The 22513-nt window shown below is 36.8% G+C and overlaps 1 protein-coding gene across 1 annotated transcript; it reads right to left on the bottom strand.

Moving 5' to 3' along the window:
• Positions 1 to 1593: 1593 nt before the first annotated feature.
• On the bottom strand, positions 1594 to 3337 carry LOC142176636 (premnaspirodiene oxygenase-like). Its single transcript, XM_075244700.1, has 2 exons — positions 2737 to 3337; positions 1594 to 2405 (listed from the first exon to the last, which is right to left on the bottom strand). The coding sequence occupies exons 1-2, from the start codon at positions 2950 to 2952 to the stop codon at positions 1788 to 1790; spliced, it is 834 nt and encodes a 277-aa protein (XP_075100801.1). The 5' UTR covers positions 2953 to 3337; the 3' UTR covers positions 1594 to 1787.
• Between the last annotated feature and the right edge of the window lie 19176 nt (positions 3338 to 22513).

Raw genomic sequence — 22513 nt, 5'->3', positions numbered from 1 at the left:
CCATTTGCGGACACCAGAGTTATTTATTCATGTTCGGATTGGTCTCGGGCTCTTATAGGCCTAGAATTTGACTGTTAAACCTTAAGCTATGATGATTCGTACATTTGTGATAATATTGTGAACTATTTTGTCCATGTTGAGGCTACATAGGGGTTTAATCCCTGAATGAACTGATAAATGTTATTCTTTGATGAAATTTTCGGTTTGAGCTATGATAGTACACTAGCACATGCCTACACTTTAGCATATCGTTTATACCAGTTCAGGAGCATGAAATTTGTTATTCACTCGTTTCATACATGTATACTTATTTATTTGCTCCTGTATAATATGATTGGACTGGGTGCATGTGACCGCGCCGGGCAGATTGTGTGTGTTACGCATGTGACCACGCCTGGCGGATTGTGTTGTTATGCATGTGACCATGTCGAGCGAATTGTATTATTATTCCTGTGACCACATTGGGCGATAAATATTGTTATGCATGTGATCTCGTCGGGCGGATTATACTGTAATGCATGTTGCCACGCAGGGCGGATTATGATATTGAGCTTATGACTACGTCGGGGTGGTATCATGGTGAATTGGTCATGCTTGCGTGTGGATATGGATTTATACCCCTAGGGTCACCCTCTCATGTTTCTCTCTTGATGGTATACACGTAGTTATTGAGAATACTGATCAGTGGTTTGGAACGGATATGAAAAAGTTGAGGAAATCTGGCCAATATTTTGTTGGATTTTTCATTTCATCTTTACTTGTAATTTCTTTGATCATTTATCTGATTTAACTGCATATCATCTCTATATGTCAAGATATTGACTAAGCAAGGTATTTGAGAATCTGTACACATACACACACATATGTTTTCTTAGTGAACTTTATGACTTGATTCAAATATTGTTTTGTACCGGGTCAAAAGATGAAACTACACATGTGATAACTAGTATCATTAATAATTCGTGCATCTCTTACCTTGCTGTATTTATTTACGATATTTATTGAGTACATTGGATTGGTTGTACTCGTACTACACTCTGCATTTAATTGTGCAGGTCCAGGTGTGGGGACCAGTTATCAGCCGTAGGCTTGCTTGTTGGACTATCTACTAAAGGCGGGGTAGAGCTGCATCCTTGGTCGCAGTTTGACTTGTCCTTTCCTTTCATAATTTTGTTATAGTCCAGACAGTATATTGATTGTTCAGTTTCAGACTTGTATTCCATTGTAGAAGCTCGTGACTCCGTACTTACCAGTTTCTGGGGATTTACTTTGTATTAGCAGTTTTATTGTATTTAGAACTCACACTTATGCTATTTCTTTAAATTTTGTTATTTTGTTGCCTTCGTTATCATGTTTTGGTTTGCCTAGCCGGTGTGTTAAGCGTCATCGCGACGGGTAAGGACTTTGGGTCATGACAATTAGATTACTATTTACTTCTTAATTCTTCAATTAGTTTTAAATCTATTTTAGATATTTATTTTGGTAAAGGGATATCATTTAATATTTTTAACTAGAACTGGGTTGTAGAGCATAAACATGTCTTTGAGAAAATAAAACCAAAGCTCTCAACATGTCTTACAATACATTGGGGAACAAATTATTTATTTGGTTCGACCGGATTGAAGCAAAACCATGTAATCAACTATGGATGATCTTATTCTTCGGGCATTTTCTTGGCATTCTTCAATGATCCAAATGAATACACATACATAAACCAAGCGAGAAGAAGATGAAGAATACAATTGTGTAGGCCGAGCTAACGACATTTCACCATTTCAAGCAAAACATCAAAGTTCTTCATCGTTTCTATGATTTATTGGAACTAAATATAAATCTTGTTGTTTCGCTGCACTTAATCCATGTGATTCAGTCATATCCAAATCTTTTGGATTAGTTCCATATGGGAGTTCCCATTCAAAATGGTGGAGTAACTGCGCCAATGCATGTCGAACATTAGCTAAACCAAATTGCATTCCCGGACAAGCCCTTCTTCCTGCACCAAATGGAATAAACTCAAAGAAATTTCCCATATAGTCAATAAGAGAATTCTCAAATCTCTCTGGTATAAAACATTCAGGATCATTCCAACTTTCTGGATCTCTCGCAAGTGCCCATGCATTGACTAGCACTCTAGTCCTAAGAGGTATGGTGTATCCATCAATATCTGTTTGCTCCCTACATTCCCTGGGCAGAAGAGGAAATGGAGTATGAAGCCTTAATGTCTCCTTAATCACTAAGTCTAGATATGTCAACTTTTCAAGATCTTCTTCATCATTACTTTTTCCCTTAAAGACTTGTCTCACTTCACTTTGAGCCTTAGCCATAATATTTGGGTTCTTCATCATTTCCGACAATGCCCAAATAATTGTAGTAGATGAAGTTTCACTTCCAGCAATAAAGATGTCCTACAATCAACAAACAAATAAAATAAAGTCAATAAAACACAACTCAATAAAAATTGGGTACTAAAATATTAAAGAGAAATCTTAAAGGGGTCTAGAGCTATATAAACTTCCAACTTTGAGTATGTAAGAATTAGTGGGTCGCGGCCTATACAACTTTATATTTTTCCCTCAGACAAGTAATTTACTGCAACTATCTTGTGTTGTTAGGAATTATTAGTAAGAATTAGAAGAGATCAAACATTATTATATTATTAGGAATGACTCTTAGTAAGGACTACTAAGAAAGAGTAAATGGAAAGGAACAGAGATTATGAGATGGGAGGAAACTTACAAAAACCACTGCTTTAATATGGTCATTTGTGATTGGAAATTGTAGTTCGGCGTTCTCTTTAATTCTTAGGAAAACATCAACCAAATCTTCACCTCCAAACTCACCATTTCCCTTGTTCCCTGCAGATTTATTTTCAATATGCTTGTTTAAGATATCCTCCATAATTTCATCAACCTTCTGATGTGCATTCACCAATCTAGATCTCACACTGGTCATTTTTTTAAGTAACTTCCAAGAAGGGAACAAATCAGCCACATCAAATCCTTCTACTTATTTGTTTACTTCCTTCATCAATTTCATAAACTCATCTCGATCTTTGAACATATTTCCGAAGGCTGCTCTACAAGTGATAGAGTTAGTAAACCAAAATGTTTTTTCTGTCAAGTTGACTGGAGATCCCTTCATTGAATGAATTGATGAAATCAGGCTTGAAAGCTCATCTTGTCGAATTGCTCTAAATGACTTGACCATCTTTGTACTAAGAAGTTCTACAATGCAAATTTTACGTATTTGTCTCCAGTAGTCACCATATTGGCTAAATGCAATGTCTTTATTGTTGTAAAATATGATGTTTGTGGATGTAAGTTATGCCCTATTAGCAAAGGCGGGATCGTGAGTTTTTAGAACTTGTTTCGCGATACTAGGTGATGATATGACTATTGTAGGAACTTGCCCGAGTTGCAAGTACATAAGTGTCACGACCCAATTTCACCTGTAGGTCGTGATGGCGCCCAACACTACAGCTAGGCAAGCCAACTAATAAATTAAGCATACATTGATTAAACTTTTATTCCAAGAAAATAATAAAATACCAACTTCTACCAATGTGTGTGCCAAAACCCGGTGTCACAAGTGAATGAGCATCTAGTAGATTATACAAAACTCCAAATACTGTCTGAAATAAAATAGACAGAATATGAATATCAGAAGAGACACGGGTAGTTGCAGAACGGCTCAGAAAGGCAACCCACCACTATGCCTCTGGATGACGTGGGTATGTGATGATAGGTCCTCCACTAGTACCTATCTCAGATCCTGCACAAAAAGTACAACAAGTATAGTATGAGTACGTAAACAACGTGTACCCAGTAAGTATCAAGCCTAATCTCAAAGTGGTAAAGACGAGATGGCCGACTTTGACACTCACTATAGGTCAATAACAATTGAAATAAAACTAGGATATTTAAATCAATGTGATTTACAGAATTTATTTAATCAGCGGAAATAATCAAATTCCTTCAAATGTATCAATTTTTAATATATTAATTAAATTCCTTTAATTCCGATAAATTCCAATTCATCAATTAAATCTCATTTACAGGAGTAACAATTAATTCCTTAACAAGCAAGAATAATAATTCATTAGATTCCAAAGATTCTCCAATTTACTAATTAGCTTTACAAGCTGAAATAAATTATTAAAGTATCGTGTAATTATTATTATTATTATTAAGCACGATTTCTGTCGAGGACGTACGGCCCGATCCAGAGTGTCGTGTACAGTGCCGAGGGACGTGCGGCGCGCTCCATAGATGCATCTATCCTGCCGAGGCGTTCGGCCCGCTCCACAAGAAAGGAGGACATTTTCTTATGTGCCTCCGGAAGTACAGTATATTTGTTATAAGATAAATTTGGGAGGAGAACAATTTCTTTTGACAATTAATTGATTAAAACAGACAAACAAGCCTGTGAGATTTCCATCCTTTAATATCTTTATCTAACAATTCACAATATATATTCATATAGATATCAATTAATATTAATTAATCAAAAAATACAATTTACACAAGTAATACATGCTTTGAGTCCAAAACTATCCGGACTTTAGTATTAATAGTAGCTACGCACGGACTCTCGTCACCTCGTGCGTACATAGCCCCCACAATTAGCAACAATTATTTAATCTTAATCACCTATGAGGTAATTTTCCCCTCACAAGATTAGACAAGAGACTTACCCTGTCTTGCTCCAATTCAATCCACTATTTTGCCTTTTCCACGATTATCCAACTCCGTCTGGCTCGAATCTAGCCAAAATAATTCGATACAATCACTAAATATTACAGGAATCAATTCTATAAGAAAATACTACATTTTAAAGAAAAGATCCGAAATTAATTAAAAATTTGCCCGCGGGCCCACATCTCGGAATCCGGCAAAAGTTATGAAATCCGACAACCCATTCAATTACGAGTCCAACCATACCAGTTTCACTCAAATCCGACTCCGAATCGATACCGAAATCTCAAAATTTTGTTTCTATGAGATTTCTAAACTTTTCCAAATTTCAATCTCAAAACACTAATTAAATCGTGAAAACAATGATATATTTATGTTCATAAGCCAAATCCAAGTTAGAATCACTTACCCCAACGTTTCTCCCTTGAAAATCTGCCAAAAATCGCCTCTGCTCAAGCTCAAGTTCGCCAAAAATAGCAAATGGGACGAAAGTCCTCAGTTTTTATAACTGCCCAGCCGTTCGGAACTGGGCCTCGAACTGGGCCTCGATCGCGGCATCGGGCTTGTGCCTTCGATCAGGCCGTCGAGGTTTGTCTTCGATCTCAGGCTCGAGCATGGTCCTTCGATAGCGACCCTCGAGCCTTGCTCTCGATCCTGTCCCTCGAGCCTTGCTCTCGATCATGGAATCGAACTGGACCTTCGATCCTGGCCCTCATACTGGACTTCGATCAACCAGCTCGAGCCTGAACCTCGGTCATGGCCTCGATCATGGCATCGAGTTGAGTCTAAGGTTGCGACCCTCGATCTTGGGTCTCGATCCTATCCCTCGAGCTTTGCCTTCGTTCATGGCCCTCGAGATGGGCCTTCGATCGTGGCTTCGATACCTAAGCTCGAGCCTGAGCCTCGTCAACTCTGGCTTGATGCCTGGGTTCGATGCCTGGGCTCGAGGTCTGGGCTCGATGACAGTCCAGAATGCCCAACAGAAGAGGAAAAATTGCAGCAGCTTTTTAAGTCAAAATTCTGATCCGTTAACTATCCGAAACTCACCCGAGGCCCTCGGGACCTCAACCAAATATACCAACAAGTCCTAAAGCATCATACGAACTTAGTCGAACCTCTAAATCACATCAAACAATGCTAAAATCATGAATCATACCCCAATTCAAGCTTAATGAAACTAAGAGTTTTCAACTTCTACGTTCAATGTCGGAACCTATCAAATCAACTCCGAATGACCTCAAATTTTACACACAAGTCATAAATTACATAACGGAGCTATAAAAAATTTTGGAATTGGATTCCGACTCCGATATCAAAAAGTCAACCCCCCGGTCAAACTTTCAAATTTTAAATTCCTTGTTTAGCCATTTCAAGCCTAATTTCACTACGGACTTCCAAATAAAATTCCGATCACGCTCCTAAGTCAAAAATCACCATACGGAGCTGTTGGAATCATCAAAATTCTATTCCGGAGTCGTTTTTCTCAAAATGTTGACCGAAGTCAAACTTAGCACTTTAAGGCCAACTTAAGGAACCAAGTGTTCCGGTTTCACCTCAAACACTTCCAAATCCCGAACCAACCATCCCCGCAAGTCATAAATTATTACAAGCACCTACGAAAAGTTTTATTTTAGGGAACGGAGTTCTAAAAGTTAAAATGACCGGTTGGGTCATTACATTCTCCACCTCTTAAACAAACGTTCGTCCTCGAACGGGTTTAGAATTGTACCTGGAGTGCTGAATAGTGGGGATATCTGCTCCGCATGTCTTCCTCGGCCTCCCAAGTCGCTTCCTCGACTGGTTGGCCCCTCCACTGGACTTTTATTGCAGAAATCCTCTTGGACCTCAACTGGCGAACCTGTTTATCAACAATGGCAATTGGCTCCTTTCATAACCCAAGCTATCATCTAGCTGAACTGTGCGAAAATACCAGAAGCGAAATTTCCAGCAGTGGTCTTAAGTCCGAATTTGATCCGTTAACCTTCCGAAACTCACCCGAGCCCTCGGGGATCCCAACCAAACATGCACACAAGTCCAAAAATCTCATACGAATTCGCTCGCACGATCAAAACATAAATATAACAACTAGAATTACGAAACGGACAACAAATCAAATAAAAATTTTAAGAAAACTTTAAAACTTCTATTTTCACAACCGAACATCCGAATCACGTCAAATCAACTCCGTTTCTCACCAAATTTGACAGACAAGTCATAAATGATATAACGGACTTATGAAAATTTCCAGAACTCGAATCTGACCCCGATATCAATACAAGTCAATTTGTAGTCAAACTTGGAAATATTTAACCTTTAAATTTCTAATTTACGTTAAATTGCCATAACTTGAGCTAGGGACCTCCAAATTAAATTTCGGGCATACGCCCATTTCGTAAGTTTTTTCAAGATTTGAGACATGGGCCCCATTGTCAATTTTTAAAATGTATTTTTGATTTTTATTTAGAAAATTAGTAAATTCATATGGAATTAATTCCTATGATTCGTATTGAGTATATCGAATTGTTTGTGAATAGATTTGACACTTTTGGAGACAAATTCAAAAGGAAAAGCTGTGGTCGAGTAATTGATTGGATTCTTGAATATTGGTTGCAAAGCGTGGTAAGTGTCGTGGTTAACCTTGACTTGAGGGAATAGAACCCTTGAATTATTTGCTATGTAAATTTCATGTGTAACGATGTATAGGCAAGGTGGCGGGTGCCTATACTTTATCAAATTAATTGTTTGGTTAATTATTTAAATATCTTAAATCGTTTTAAGACACGAATTAATCGTTATTATAATTGTTTCACTCATATTCCTTGTCAAATGCTAATTCTTGAATTCCTGCAATAATTGTTACATGCTTATTTGATTTATGTGTCTTAATTGCTACTTTATATTTAGCATATTAAATATTAAACTGCCTATTTTCTCCCTGATTTCAACAATTAATGGCTACTTGTCATTGTTTGTTTCATAAATGAATTATAATTATTGTATGCCTTGATGCTTAAAAATTTCTCATTGAATGTGGTACTTATTGGAGTAATCTTTGTTACATTTATGAGTTGTTAAAATATACTGGGGGATCGGGTTGCACGCCGCAACAGACTTATTTAAAAGTCTATATTGGGGGATAGGGTTGCACGTCAAGGAATGTCTCAGAGGGGTTGTTATCAGTGTGATTGTACCAGACATATCAAGAGGAATGTCTCAGACTTAGAAGAGACGGATTTCATTAGAGTACTCCAGTTACAAGCTTTATTCTAGTTAATACTCCATGTGCACAGTCAGCTAGAAATGGAGGACGGGCAGGTAGTGGGCACCTAAGAGGTAGAGGCCCGACCCGTTGATATAATCACTATGATTTGGCTGAGGCCGATTCACCAGATGGTGTCGTTACAGGTACGATCCTGATTTTGTTATAAAAGGATATTTTTCCTTAATTTGATTCGGTTCTGAATATTGAGGTGAGTCTTCCTATTATGCTCCACTTATGGGTGAGCTTTGTAATTTTGTGACCCACTTATATGTTTATCCCTGTTGGGAGATTTGAAGATGTGAGCCCGTGTTTGTCATTTTTATTGTTGTGTACCATTGACGCTATAAGTCCAAAAGTAATTTTTATTATTCATTACAGTGGGTTTAATATATCTCGGAATAATCGATTCCAATTTTATGAATTATATGCCCTACTGGTATGAGGGTTCGTTATGTGTTACAAAAAAAAAATATTTACGAAATTTATTGAAACGAAGAAAGAAAGGAAATTGAAATTTCAGTTGGCACAATATGCAAAATACTTGTGATTCGGAGTTAAGGACGAGGTCCTTGTGGTGAAATATTTATGAGTTTAAAATTTTTCCTTTGTGAAATTTAACTTGTGCAATAATATTAATAGGGAGTCATGCCTGTTAGGCTTATTTGATAATTTTTGTATATTTTATGTTCATATTCAGCCATTTTTGTGTTGTAAACATCGAGTTTTACCCTGTGAGGTGAGTGCCCAGGTGACATTAAATGTGACTCATTAATCCGAGTAAGTAATCATGAGGTCTTCATGCCTCGCATTCTGTTATCAGTGTTGTAAAAATTCGAAACGAGGTGGTGGTTAATATGAGATTAATTGATGATGCAAGAATTAATTATGAACTACTTTTAAGACCAGAGATGTGGAGATGAGCATACACATGATGTGCTTCATGTCCTGATATCATTATGATAATGCAATGCTGAGATTTGTGTTATTGAAATATACCTTGTGGTGTTTTGTTGGGTTGCGGATGTGTGCGTAGGCACGAGTTGCTATAGCCAGTTGAGACTAATACAGTGCATTTTTGTGAAAATCAGACCTTTTGAAATGTTTAAAGTGTAAGAAATTGATCTTAAAGTTTACAAATATGGATAAAAGAAATAAACTCAAAAAAGATAATGTTGTCAGGCTTATCTCAAATGCGGTAGCGTGGAATCAACTGTGAGTATATGGGTAAAAGTAAAAATCATCAATTTGGTAACCTCAGAATAATTCTTAGAACGTTCGAGGACGAACGTTTGTTTAAGAGGTAGAGAATGTAACGACCCGACTTGTCATTTTAAGATTCAACGCTCCGTTCAGGGACTTAAGGTCTCGAGTAGCTTTGCAACATGTATTTATGACCCGCGGGTGTAGTCGAGTTTGATTTAATGAAGATTCAGAATTTAATTAAAAGAACAATCCTTGTTTGGAAGCATAAATGGAAAGAGTTGACCGGAGAATTAATTTTTTGAGTAAACGACTTCGGAATGGAATTTTGATGCTGTTAATAACTCTGTATGGTGATTTTAGACTTAGGAGCGTGTCCGGTAAATTATTTGGAGGTCCGTAGTGGAAGTAAGCTTGAAATGGCAAAAGTTGAATTTTGGAAAGTTTGACCGGGGGGTTGACTTTTCGATATCGGGGTCGAAATCTGATTCTGGTAATTTGAATAGCTTCGTTATGTCATTTATGACTTGTGTGCAAAATTTGAAGTCATTCCGGATTGATTTGATATGTTTCGGCACAAGATATAGAATTTGAAAGTTCAAAGTTCATAGATTTTGATTTGAGGTGCGATTCGTCGTTTTGATATTGTTTGATATGATTTGACGCCTCGAGTAGGTCCGTGTTATGTTATGGAACGTGTTGGTATGTTCGGACGGGGTCCCGAGGGCCTCGGGTAAGTTTCGGATGCTTGATGGATCGAACTTGGATTTGGAGGAGGAGCTGAAGTAGCTGGGCTGCTGGTGTGATCGCACCTGCACGAAAAAGGGCCGCAGGTGCGAGCTTGCGGATGCGAGGAATTAGTCGCAGAAACAGAAAATGCATGGGCTGGCCAGGTACCGCAGGCGCAAAGAAATCACTGCGGGTGCGAAGACTACAGATGCGATGAAATCACCGCAGCTGCGAAGACTGCAGGAGCGATGAAATCACCGCGGGTGCGAAGACTGCAAGCGCGAAAATATCATCGCGGGTGCGAAAATCCTGGACAGAATGTTAAAAACAGAGGGGGTTCCGAGTTTTGCCATTTTTGGACCTTCAAGCGCGGGTTTTGGGGCGATTCTGAGAGAGAATTCAAGGGAAATTTGAGGTAAGTCCCTTGTGATCATTTCTACTCCATAATATTGAATTATCATCGAATAATCCAACTAGATTACATATTTTTGAGGTGTAAATCGGGGGTTTGAACTTAGAGATTTGAAAATCAGATTTGAAGATTTGGAGGTCGAGTTGAGGTCGGATTTTGGTAAAATTTATATGGTTAGACTCGTGGTTGAATTAGCTTTCGGATTTTTTAACTTTTGTCGGGTTCTGAGATATGGGCCCCACAGATAATTTTTGAGATAATTTCGGATTTTTGTTGAAAAATTAGTATTTTCTTATGGAATTAATTTCAATAAATTTTATTGACTGAATCGAATTATTTGTGTCTAGATTCGAGGCGTTTGGAGGTCAATTCAAGCAAGAAGGCGATTATGGAATATTGGCATAACTTCAAAAAGGTAAGTATCTTGCCTAACTGTGTGGGGGGGAACTACCCCTTAGGATTTGGGTCGTCTATGCTGATTGTAGGCTGTGTACGCGAGGTGGCGAGTGCGTGCTCAAAATTATTTGTGAAAAGTTGGCCTTTTAGGGTTCTTATGTCCTTATATTCACCGTGTATGATGTTGTTCTTGATACGCTTGAATTCCTATTTGCTAGTTTAACCTTTACATGCTTTGATTAGAGATAATTGCTTTAGGATTCACTCTTACTGTCTATTTAACCAAAGATTTTACCTCTTATATTGTCGTGCTATATTTTTCATAACTGCTTATCTTTAATTGAAATCATTATTTTCTCATCATATAATTGTTTAGTCTTAATTGGAGTTATGATTATCTTCCGCTGCTTATCCTTACTTAAATTGTTTAATATTTCTCGTAATTTTTCAACCTCAAAAGGATTTTAGATAACCTATATCTTAGTTGACTTGCCATTATTTGGAACTATTTGACTCGTGTTGGCTTCTTATTATTGACTTGAATATTGTGGAATCATTGCTACATTTTGTTTTTTTTCCTTGTTAAGTTGTTCTCCTTGTGCCTAGCATTCTTTACTATGGTTATTACTTGTGAACGAGTTCTACCGTTCTTGTGATTTAAGTTCTTTAGTTGATTTGCTCGCCGTACCTTATATCTCTGTCATTGTTGCTTTTGTACTTCTTGTGGTAATGTACGAGGTTTCTGTCGTGTTATAATTGTTATCTCTGTTGTTTGCGCTGCATATTTAAATTGGGACTACATACGTATTCCGGGAGATTCTCCTATCTTGCATATTTACTTTGGGACTACAGACGTATTCCAGGAGATCCCCCAGCATTGCATATTTAATTTGGGACTACGGACGTATTTCGGGAGATTCCCCTGTCTTGCATATTTACTTTGGGACTACAAACGTATTCCGGGAGATCTCCTAGCACTATATATTTAAATTGGGACTACGGACATATTCTGGGAGATCCCCCTGTCTTGCATATTTACTTTGGGACTACAGACGTATTCCGGGAGATCCCCCAGTGCTGCATATTTATTTTTGGACTACAGACGTATTCCGGGAGATCACCCGTACTGCATAATTAATTCGGGACTACGAAACGGTATCCTGGTAGATTCCCCTGTGGTTATATCTGTGTTCGGAACTGCTAATCTTCCATGCTTAGGTGTCACAGGGTGACTTATACTCAAAGGATATTATTGGAAAAGTTTATATTTGAAAGATTTTTATCTTGAAAGAACTATATTTGAAAGATATTTATTTGAAGGGAGAATATTTCAAAAATAAATTTCTTATTGGAAAGGATTATATTCTAAAGTCCTCAATTTAAAAACTTATGGGTGAGATTTGACTAATTTATTGGGGTTTGTTAGCTGAGACCTGATGTGAAAACTACTGCAGTTGCTGAGTTACTACTTGCCTTTACTGTATTGTGATTTTCGGATTTGGGTTGTGTTTCCGTTCATTCTTCTGTGTCTTATTCTGGTGTTCTGCTGTTACTTGCTGTTTTTGCTTCCTTATTGCAGTTGTTATGTCGTTAGCCATATCGCGGGGTCCTTAGATAGATGTCATGTTCGGTCATCCCTATACTTATACTTGTTTAGTTTATTAGACCAGTGGGTGTCTTGACTAGTCCTCGTCACTACTTCACCGAGGTTAGTCTTAATACTTACTGGGCACCGATGTGGTGTGTGCTCATGCTACTTTTCTGTATATTTTTGTGTAGATCCAGGTATCGATCGTTAGTAGCTATGCAGATCCTTGCTGAGGAGAATCAAGGTAAACCTGCCGCTGCGTTCGCGGGCTTCGGAGTCACCTTCCTATTTTGTATTCACACTGTTTTTACTTACTTCCGAACAGTTGTATTTAGAAGTGATAGTAAACTCTGTAGAGCTTATGACTTGTACTACCGGTTTTGGAAAATTGTAAATTTTGTAAAGATTTCTATATCGAGACTGTTAGACTCCTTTGTTATTGTTGTTACTCAGTAAATGTTAGGCTTACCTAGTCCCTAAGACTAGGTGCCATCACGATACCCAACGGAGGGGAAATTGGGTCGTGACACTTCAAGTGGCCAAGGAGACAGGAAGTGAGATTTCCTTTCAGGCGGCTACTAATGTCGCGAGGAGAACCGAGATGGTTCTTGCACAGAAGAGAGGGCCCCACTGTCGGGCATACGCCCATTTCGTAAGTTTTTTCGAGATTTGAGACGTGGGCCCTACTGTCGATTTTTAAAATAAATTTTGGATTTTTATTCGGAAAATTGTAAATTCATATGGAATTAATTCCTATGATTCGTATTGAGTATATCGAATTGTTTGTGAATAGATTTGATGCTTTTGGAGACAAATTCAAAAGGAATAGTTATGGTTGAGTAATTGATTGAATTCTTGAATATTGGTTGCAAAGCGGGGTAAGTGTCATGGTTAAGCTTGACTTGAGGGAATAGAACCCTTGAATTATTTGCTATGTAAATTTCATGTGTAACGATGTATAGGCAAGGTAGCAGGTGCCTATACTTTGTCAAATTAATTATTTTCTTAATTATTTAAATATCTTAAATCATTTTAAGACACGAATTAATCGTTATTATAATTGTTTCACTATATTCCTTGTCAAATATTAATTCTTGAATTCCTGCAATAATTGTTACATGCTTATTTGATTTATGTGTCTTAATTGCTACTTTACATTTAGCATATTAAATATTAAACTGCCTATTTTCTCCCTGATTTCAATAATTAATGGCTACTTATCATTGTTTATTTCATAAATGAATTATAATTATTGTATGCCTCGATGCTTAATAATTTCTCCTTGAACGTGGTACTTATTGGAGTAATCTTTGTTACATTTATGAGTTGTTAAAATATATTGGGGGATCGGGTTGCACGCCGCAACAGACTTATTTAAAAGTCTATATTGGGGGATCGGGTTGTACGCCGCAATAAAATTAAATATGAATATATTGTGGGAGCGGGATGCACGCTGTAACGGAAATTGATTGAAATAAAAATTGGTTATGACTGTTGAGTTGGCTTCAATTATTAAAATAAGCTACTTGATTTATTTCTATTATTGTGGTTATTACTATTATTGCATACAAGTTAATGTAAGTGACCTGCCTTAACCTCGTCACAACTTCGTCGAGGTTAGGCTCGTCACTTACCAGTACATAGGGTCTGTTGTAATGATACTATACTCTGCACTTCTTGTGTGCATTTCAGAGATGGTCCCGGCGGCGTACCGTAGACTTGCTCGAATTTCAGCTACTCAGAGGAGACTTGAGGTATAACTGCACAACGTCCGCAGTTTTGATGTCCCCGTCTACCTTATTTTAACTGTGTGTTTGCTTTCAGAAATCTTTATTTTATTCAGACCTTTATTTGTATTATTCTAGAAGCTCGTGCACTTGTTACACTAATTCTGGGAAGGTATTTAGACATCGCTATTATTATGGATTATTCACTACGTTTCAGACTTTACTTGCATATTGGTTTCCTTGTTATTAATTAATTTAAAAATTATTTAAAAATAACTAATATTATTCTAAGGTTGACTTGTCTAGCAAGTAAAATATTAGGCGCCATCATAATTTTGAAGGTGAAAATTTCGGGTTGTGACAATATTATTTATGTGAACCGAGATTTCGAGCAGGTCCATATTATATGTATGGACTTGTTTGTGTTGGCATTGTTGCTGAGAATGTGGAAGGAGACTGTATATAACTTTATATAGAAAATGAATACTTACAATTGACTGAGGAGTTGGGAAGATGAAAGCAAGACAAATACAAAGAGAGTGTGGTTCATACAGTGGCAATTTTTAAGGTTGAGAATAATGACCAGCAAAAAAGCATAGACCGGACATGAAGCTAAAGTTGTGGATTTAACTAGTCACGTTATTTTTTACTTGAATTATTATGTATAAATTTGTAAATAAATATTTAAAATATATACTAGTAATAATCTTATACTAATTGTGAATCTTAAATATGAGCCATAATAAAATGAAAGGGACTTCAACTTTTGAATCTTAATAAAACTTTGAGCTTCTTATTTCTTGCAAGAATATTTTGTTCCCTAGTGAAAACTACTTTTGTTGAATGCTAGAAAAGTGGGTTGGCACTTGGACCAACTCTTCAAGACTGACAAGGAATCCATTTTAGCATGTGTGAGAATGTGTAATTACTAGAATTTATAAGTCAATCAATCTTCAATACGAACAACATTAACCTTATATTTTGTCCGAGTTTTTCTTTCTTTCTTTTGTTCTTTTTCTTTCTTCAATTGTATCTTTGAAAACTCCAATTGAGGCTATTGTTTATAATACACGCCTCAATGTGAATTTATTAAAATACCTATGAACTATGATTTCATACTTTGAGTTTTAACAAAAAACACGTGGCTTGATAGTAATGAGAACCTAACTAAAATTCAAACTAAGCTATAATTAATGTAATGACCCGACCGATAGTTTTACTTTCTAGATCCCTAATCCTTTAATAAAGACTTCACGTATGTGCTTTTACTGTTTTATGACTTGCGGGGATGGTTAGTTCGTATTCTGAAGAATCCTAGTTGAAATCAGAACAATTAGTTACTTAATAGTGGCCTAAGATGGCCAAGCTTGAATTGAGTTAACATTTTGAGTAAATGACCTGAGAACCAGGATTTGAAGGTTCCAATAGGTTTGTATGATGATTTTGGACTTTGGCGTGTGTTCGGATCGAGTTTCGTTTGATTCGGGAGCGTTTCGGCGCTTAATGTTGCAATTGGCGCATTAAAGATTTTAAAATTCTTTAAATTTAATTTGAAGTAGACTTTCGTGTAATCGAGGTATGTTTGGGATTAAGAGACTGTAAATAGGTCATATGGTGATTTATGACATGTACAAAATTTGAAATCATTCTGGGATTTCTAAGTATGATTCGATGCGTTCGGAGTTAGCTAAGAAGTTTGAAGTTCATAAGTTGATCAATTTGGTTTTGGGATGCAATTCTTTGTTTCAATATTGTTTTATGTGTACCAAGATTTCGAGCAGGTCCGTATTATATGTATGGACTTGCTTATGTTGGTATTGTTGCTGAGAATGTGGAAGGCGACTGTATATAACTTTATATAGAAAATGAATACTTAAAATTGACCGAGGAGTTGGGAAGATGAAAGCAAGACAAATACAAAGATAGTGTGGTTCATACAGTGGCAATTTTTAAAGTTAAGAACAATGACAATGCAAAAAAGCATAGACCGGACTTGAAGCTAAAGTTGTGGATTTAACTAGTCACGTTGTTTTTTACTTGAATTATTATGTATAAATTTGTAAAACAATATTTAAAATATATACTAGTAATAATCTTATACTAATTGTGAATCTTAAATATGAGCTATAATAAAATGAAAGAGACTTCAACTTTTGAATCTTAATAAAACTTTGAGCTTCTTATTTCTTGCAAGCGTTTTTTGTTCCCTAGTGAAAGCTACTTTTATTGAATGCTAGAAAAGTGGGTTGGCACTTGGCTCAGCTCTTCAAGACTGATAAGCAATCCATTTTTGCATGTGTGAGAATGTGTGATTACTAGAATATATAAGTCAATCAATCTTCAATACTTACAACATTAACCTTATATTTTGTCCGAGTTTTCCTTTCTTTCTTTTGTATGTTTCTTTCCTTTGTCCTTTTTCTTTATTCAATTGCATCTTTTGAAACTCCAATTAAGGCTACTTGTAACGACCCAGCCGGTCGTTTTGACTATTGTAATTCCGTTCCCCCATTTACTACTCAAATTGTGAATTACAGTTGTTATTTGACTTGCCGGGGTAATTGGTTTGGGTTCGGTGAGGTTTTAAAATGATTCGGAGCGCTTAGCTCCAAGGTTTAGAATTTAAGTTGAAAATGTTGACCAGATGTTAACTTAGGTGTAACGACCCCGGAGAAATTTTGCTAAAAAAATTAAGGTTTAGTGGTGCCGAGGTAGATCAATTAGTACATAGAGTTATGCCGACAGGAAGGCCCGTGATGTTGCTTACATGGGTGGGGAGAAGGTTCTACTCAAAATTTCACCAATAAAGGGTGTAATGAGGTTCGGGAAGAAGGGCAAGTTGAGCCCTCAGTATATTGGGCCTTTTGAGATACTTAAGAAAATTGGAGATGTGGCTTATGAACTTGCCTTGCCACCCAGCCTATCAGGTGTTCATCCAGTGTTCCATATATCCATGCTCCAAAAGTATGTCGGGGATCCGTCTCATATTTTGGATTTCAGTACAATGCAGTTGGACGGTAATTTGACTTATGATGTGGAGCCGGTGGCCATTTTAGACCGGCAGGTTCGAAAGTTGAGATCAAAGAACATAGCATCGGTGAAGGTGCAGTGGAGAGGATAACCAGCCGGAGAAGCTACTTGGGAGATTGAGCAGGAGATGCAGAGCATATATCCACACCTATTTGAGACTCCAGGTATGATTCTAAACCCGTTTGAGGATGAATGTTTGTTTAAGAGGGGGAGAATGTAACGACCCGGCCGGTCATTTTGACTATAGCAATCCCGTTCCCCCATTTACTGCTCAAATTGTGAATTACAGTTATTATTTGGCTTGCTGGGATAATTGGTTTGGGTTCGGTGAGGTTTTGAAATGATTTGGAGCGCTTAGCTCCAAGGTTTAGAATTTAAGTTGAAAAGGTTGACCAGATATTAACTTAGGTGTAACGACCCGGAAGAAATTTTGCTAAGAAAATTAAGGTTTAGTGGTGCCGAGGTAGATCAATTAGTACAAATGGTCGGAAAAATGCACCGAAGTGTAAAGGAAAAATTTGTCGGAAATTGGTCATTTCTGCGACCACTATGCAGTCGCAGAATCACTCTGCGGACCGCATAATGGTCGCAAAGTGGATCAGTAGAGGGGCAAGATTTGAGAAAAATCTGCGGTGAACTATGCGACCGCAGACCTGTTTTGCGGTGCATTATGCGACCGCAGAACAAGTATGCGGACCGCATAATGACCACAGAACAGGCCAGTAACGCCCAGCTTTGGAGGCCAAATTATGCGGCCGGTATGCGGACCGCGTAATTGCGTCGGAACTTCTTTTCTTTCTAATTTTTGACCCGACCCAACTTAGATTTATAGCCCTTGAAGCTCATTTTTGAGCCAAAATCTGATATTTTAGAGAGAAGTGAGAGCATTTTAGAGAGAGAAAGTGAAGACTTGGTCATTTATCCATCAATTCTTGTTCAAGGTTTGATGATTTCACAAGGATCTTGTTAGGGCTTCAAAGAGGTAAGAATTTCTTTCCCTAATTCTTCAATTTCGGGTTTGGAGTAAAGATGGGTGATTTAGTATGATTCTTGGGTGTAGAGTATTATGTATACATACCAATAAGGTTGTGAAAAGATTGTTAAGTTCAAATGGGTAAGGATTGGGTTGAAAATGGTAGAAATCTTTATAGACTTTAATTAAAGATTTGAGGGTTGAGTTGGAACCGGATTTTGGTGAAATTTATATGGTTGGACTCGTAGTTAGATGAGCATTCATATTCTATAACTTTTGTCGGGTTCCGAGACGTGGGCCCTACGGGTGATTTTTGAGTTAATTTCGAATTTTATTGGGAAAATTAGTATTTCCTTATGGAATTAATTACAATAATTGGTATTGACTTAATCGAATTAATTGTGGCTAGATATGAGGATTTTAGATACCAATTCTCATGGAAAGGGCTTAGAAGAATAAGGAATTGCACGGTTTGAGCTAAGTAACAGTTATAAATCTGGTCCTAAGGATATGAAACCCCGAATTTTGTGTCTTGTGATTATTTTGGAGGTGACGTGCATGCTAGGTGACGGGCGTGTGGGCGTGCACTGAAGGGATTGTGAATTGGTCCGTCCCATGAAACTATAAAGTTGAATAACCTGTTGTTAGCTTTAAGCTCTCTTTGTGTTGAAGAAATTTGACTGTAAATCATATTAAAAATCATGCCTAGGCTATGTGATAGTACAGTTGGAACCCACAGATGTCGCGTACCTATTGAATTAATTGTTAATTGTTGTGTTGTACTCGGTCACGATTTTTCTTTGCGTATTATACCTCAGTCTTTCTTGATATTTGTTGATATACTATGTTATTCTTGTTTGGGCTGATCTTTGTGATTTCTGAGAGTTCGAGAGACTTGAGAGGTTGAGGACTGAGTAAGGCCGAGGGCCTGTTGGTGAGGTAAGGATATTATGGCATGTGAGTTGTCCGTGCAAGATATTATAGCACGTGAGTTGTCCGTACAGCACGTGAGTTGTCCGTGCAGATTATGGCACTTGGGCTGTAGGAGCCCCTCCGGAGTCTGTACACACCCCCAGTGAGCACGGGTACCCATTGAGTGTGAGTGCTGAGGGCTGAGAGCCGAGTGGTTGAGCTGTTGTGATGAGCTGAGTGACTGTTGCCTAAGAGGCTGTACTTGCCTTACATTTGTTATTGCACTTGGTTGCTATCTGTCATTGTTGTGAAATCTCTGAAAGAATTTATATCCAGATTACTTGAAATTGAACTATATAAAATTGATTGACTTAAACTGCCGGATTTGAAAGCATGTCTATTCTTTACTGGAACTACTGAAATTGAACTATGAATGTGTAGCTCGTCATTATCTTCAGTGCCTTAGTTATTATTATTACTTGCTGAGTTGGTTGTACTCATACTACACCCTACACTTTGTGTGCAGATTCAGGTATTCCCGGACATAGTGGGTATTGATTCTTCCATACAACTGATTTTTTGGAGATTCAGAGGTAGCTTCCGTGTTTCGCAGACCTTGTCTCTCCTTCCCTATCTCTATATTACTGTATTTTGGTTTTAGACTATTGTAGACTGTACTTTCCCAGATTTTTATTCATGTTAGATACTCATGTACTCAGTGACACCAGGTTTTTGGAGTGTTATATCGGATTTTTGCTATGATTTTAGTATTGTATTAAACGTTACGTTTTTAAATTGAAAGAAAATCGTGAATTATTGATGTTATCAGCTTGCCTAGTACTAAGATAGGCACCATCACGACATGTTAGAATTTTGGGTCATGACACTACTGTTTATAATACACGCCTCAATGTGTATTTATTAAAAGACATATGAACTATGATTTCATACTTTGAGTTTTAACATAAAACACGTGGCTTGATAGTAATGAGAACCTAACTAAAATTCAAACTAAGGCTACAATTAATGTAACGACCCGACCGGTAGATTTGCTTTCTAAATTCCTAATCCCCTAATTAAGGCTTCCCATATGTGCTTTTACTATTTTATGACTTGAGGGGATGGTTAGTTCATATTCTGAAGAGTTCTAGTTGAAATCAGATCAATTAGTTACTTAATAGTAACCTAAGATGGCCATGTTTGACATGAATCAATATTTTGCATAAATGACCTGAGAACGGGGATTTGATGGTTCCAATAGGTTTGTATGATAATTTTGAACTTTGGCGTGTGTTCGGATCGAGTTTCGTTTGCTCCGGGATCATTTCGGCGCTTAATGTTGAAATTGGCACATTAAAGATTTTCAAACTCTTTAAATTTGATATGAAGTAGACTTTCGTGTAATCGAGGTCTGTTTGAGATTAAGAGCATGTAAATAGGTCCATATGGTGATTTATGACATGTACAAAATTTGGAGTCATTCTATGATTTCTAATTATGATTCGATGCGTTCGGAGTTAGTTAAAGAAGTTTGAAGTTCATAAGTTGATCAATTTAGTTTTGGGATGCGATTCTTTGTTTCAATGTTGTTTTAAGTATACCTAGATTTCGAGCAGGTCCGTATTATATGTATGGACTTGTTTGTATTGGCAATGTTGCTGAGAATGTGGAAGGCGACTGTATATAACTTTATATAGAAAATGAATACTTAAAATTGGCCGAGGAGTTGGGACGATGAAAGCAATTCAAATACAAAGAGAGTGTGGTTCATACAGTGGCAATTTTTAAGGTTGAGAATAATGACCAGCAAAAAAGCATAGACCGGACATGAAGCTAAAGTTGTGGATTTAACTAGTCACGTTATTTTTTACTTGAATTATTATGTATAAATTTGTAAATAAATATTTAAAATATATACTAGTAATAATCTTATACTAATTTTGAATCTTAAATTTGAGCCATAATAAAATGAAAGAGACTTCAAGTTTTGAATCTTAATAAAACTTTGAGTTTCTTATTTCTTCCAAGAGTTTTTAGTTCCCCGGTAAAAGATACTTTTATTGAATTCTAGAAAAGTGGGTTTGCACTTAGCCCAATTCTTCAAGGCTGACAAGCAATCCATTTTAGCATGTGTGAGAATGTGTGATTACTAGAATTTAGAAGTCAATCAATCTTCAATACGCACTACATTAACCTTATATTTAGACTTCAACTTTTAAATGTTAATAAAACTTTCAGCTTCTTATTTTTTCCAAGAGTTTTTTGTTCCCCAGTGAAAGATACTTTTATTGAAAGCTATAAAAGTGGGTTGGGACTTGGCCCATCTCTTCAAGACTGGCAATGCAATCCATCTTAGCGTGTGTGTGAGAACATGTGATTACTAGAGTTTAGAAGTCAATCAATCTTCAATACGCACTACATTAACCTTATATTTTGTCCAGCGTTTTTCTTTCATTCTTTTGTATGTTTCTTTCCTTTGTCCTTTTTCTTTCTTGAATTGTATCTTTTAAAAATCAAATTCAGGCTACTGTTTATAATACACGCCTCAATGTGTACTAAAAGACATATGAACTATGATTTCAAACTTTGAGTTTTACCAAAAAACACATGGCTTGTTAGTAATGAGAGCCTAACTAAAATTCAAACTAAGGCTATAATTAATGTAACGTCCCGATCGGTAGTTTTGCTTTTTAGATCCCTAATCCCTTAATTAAGACTTCTTGTATGTGCTTTTACTATTTTATGACTTGCGGGGATGGTTAGTTCGTGTTCTGAAGAGTTCGAGTTGAAATCAGAATATTTAATTCCTTAATAGTGGCCTAAGATGACCAAGTTTGACTTGAGTCAATATTTTTAGTAAATGACATGAGAACCGGGATTTGATGGTTCCAATATGTTTTTATGATGATATTGGACTTTGGCATGTGTTCACATCGAGTTTTGTGTGATCCGGGAGCATTTCGGCGCTTAGTGTTGAAATGGGCGCATCAAAGATTTTCAAGTTCTTTAAATTTGATTTGAAGTAGACTTTTGTGTAATCGAGGCCTGTTTGGGATTAAGATCCTGTAAATAGGTCCACATGGTGATTTATGACATGTTCACAATTTGGTGTCATTCCGGGTTTCTAAGTATGATTCAACACGTTCGCAGCTAGTTAAAGAAGTTTGACGTTCGTAAGTTGATCAATTTTATTTTGGGGTGTGATTCTTAGTTTCATTATTGATTTATATGTACCGAGGTTTCAAGCAGGTTCGTATTATGTTTATGGACATGTTTGTGTTGGCATTGTTGCTGAGAATGTAAGACGACTGTATATAAATTTATATAGAAAATGAGTACTTAAAATTGGCCTAGGAGTTGGGAAGATGAAAGCAAGACAAATACAAAGAGTGTGGTTCATACAGTGGCAATTTATAATTATCAAAACAATGACCATAAAGAAAAGTATAGACCGGACTAGAAGCTAGAGTTGTGAAGTTAACAAGACACATTATTTTTTACTTGAATTATTATGCATAAATTTGTAAGCAAATATTTAAAATATATACTAGTAATAATCTTAGACTAATTTTGAATCTTAAATTTGAGCC

The sequence above is a fragment of the Nicotiana tabacum genome, chromosome 22 (assembly GCF_000715075.1).
Source record: "Nicotiana tabacum cultivar K326 chromosome 22, ASM71507v2, whole genome shotgun sequence".
NCBI lineage: Eukaryota > Viridiplantae > Streptophyta > Magnoliopsida > Solanales > Solanaceae > Nicotiana > Nicotiana tabacum.
Note: the sequence above shows the minus strand (reverse complement) of the source record. Positions and strands in the feature narration are given on the sequence as shown.

What these genes read in the sequence shown, in the direction of transcription:
- LOC142176636 (XM_075244700.1), bottom strand. Translation starts at nt 2,952, where the DNA reads ATGACCAGTGTGAGATCTAGATTGGTGAATGCACATCAGAAGGTTGAT. An exon ending in ATATTAAAGCAGTGGTTTTT is followed by an intron (nt 2,406 to 2,736) that starts GTAAGTTTCCTC and finishes TGTTGATTGTAG; the next exon opens with GACATCTTTATTGCTGGAAG.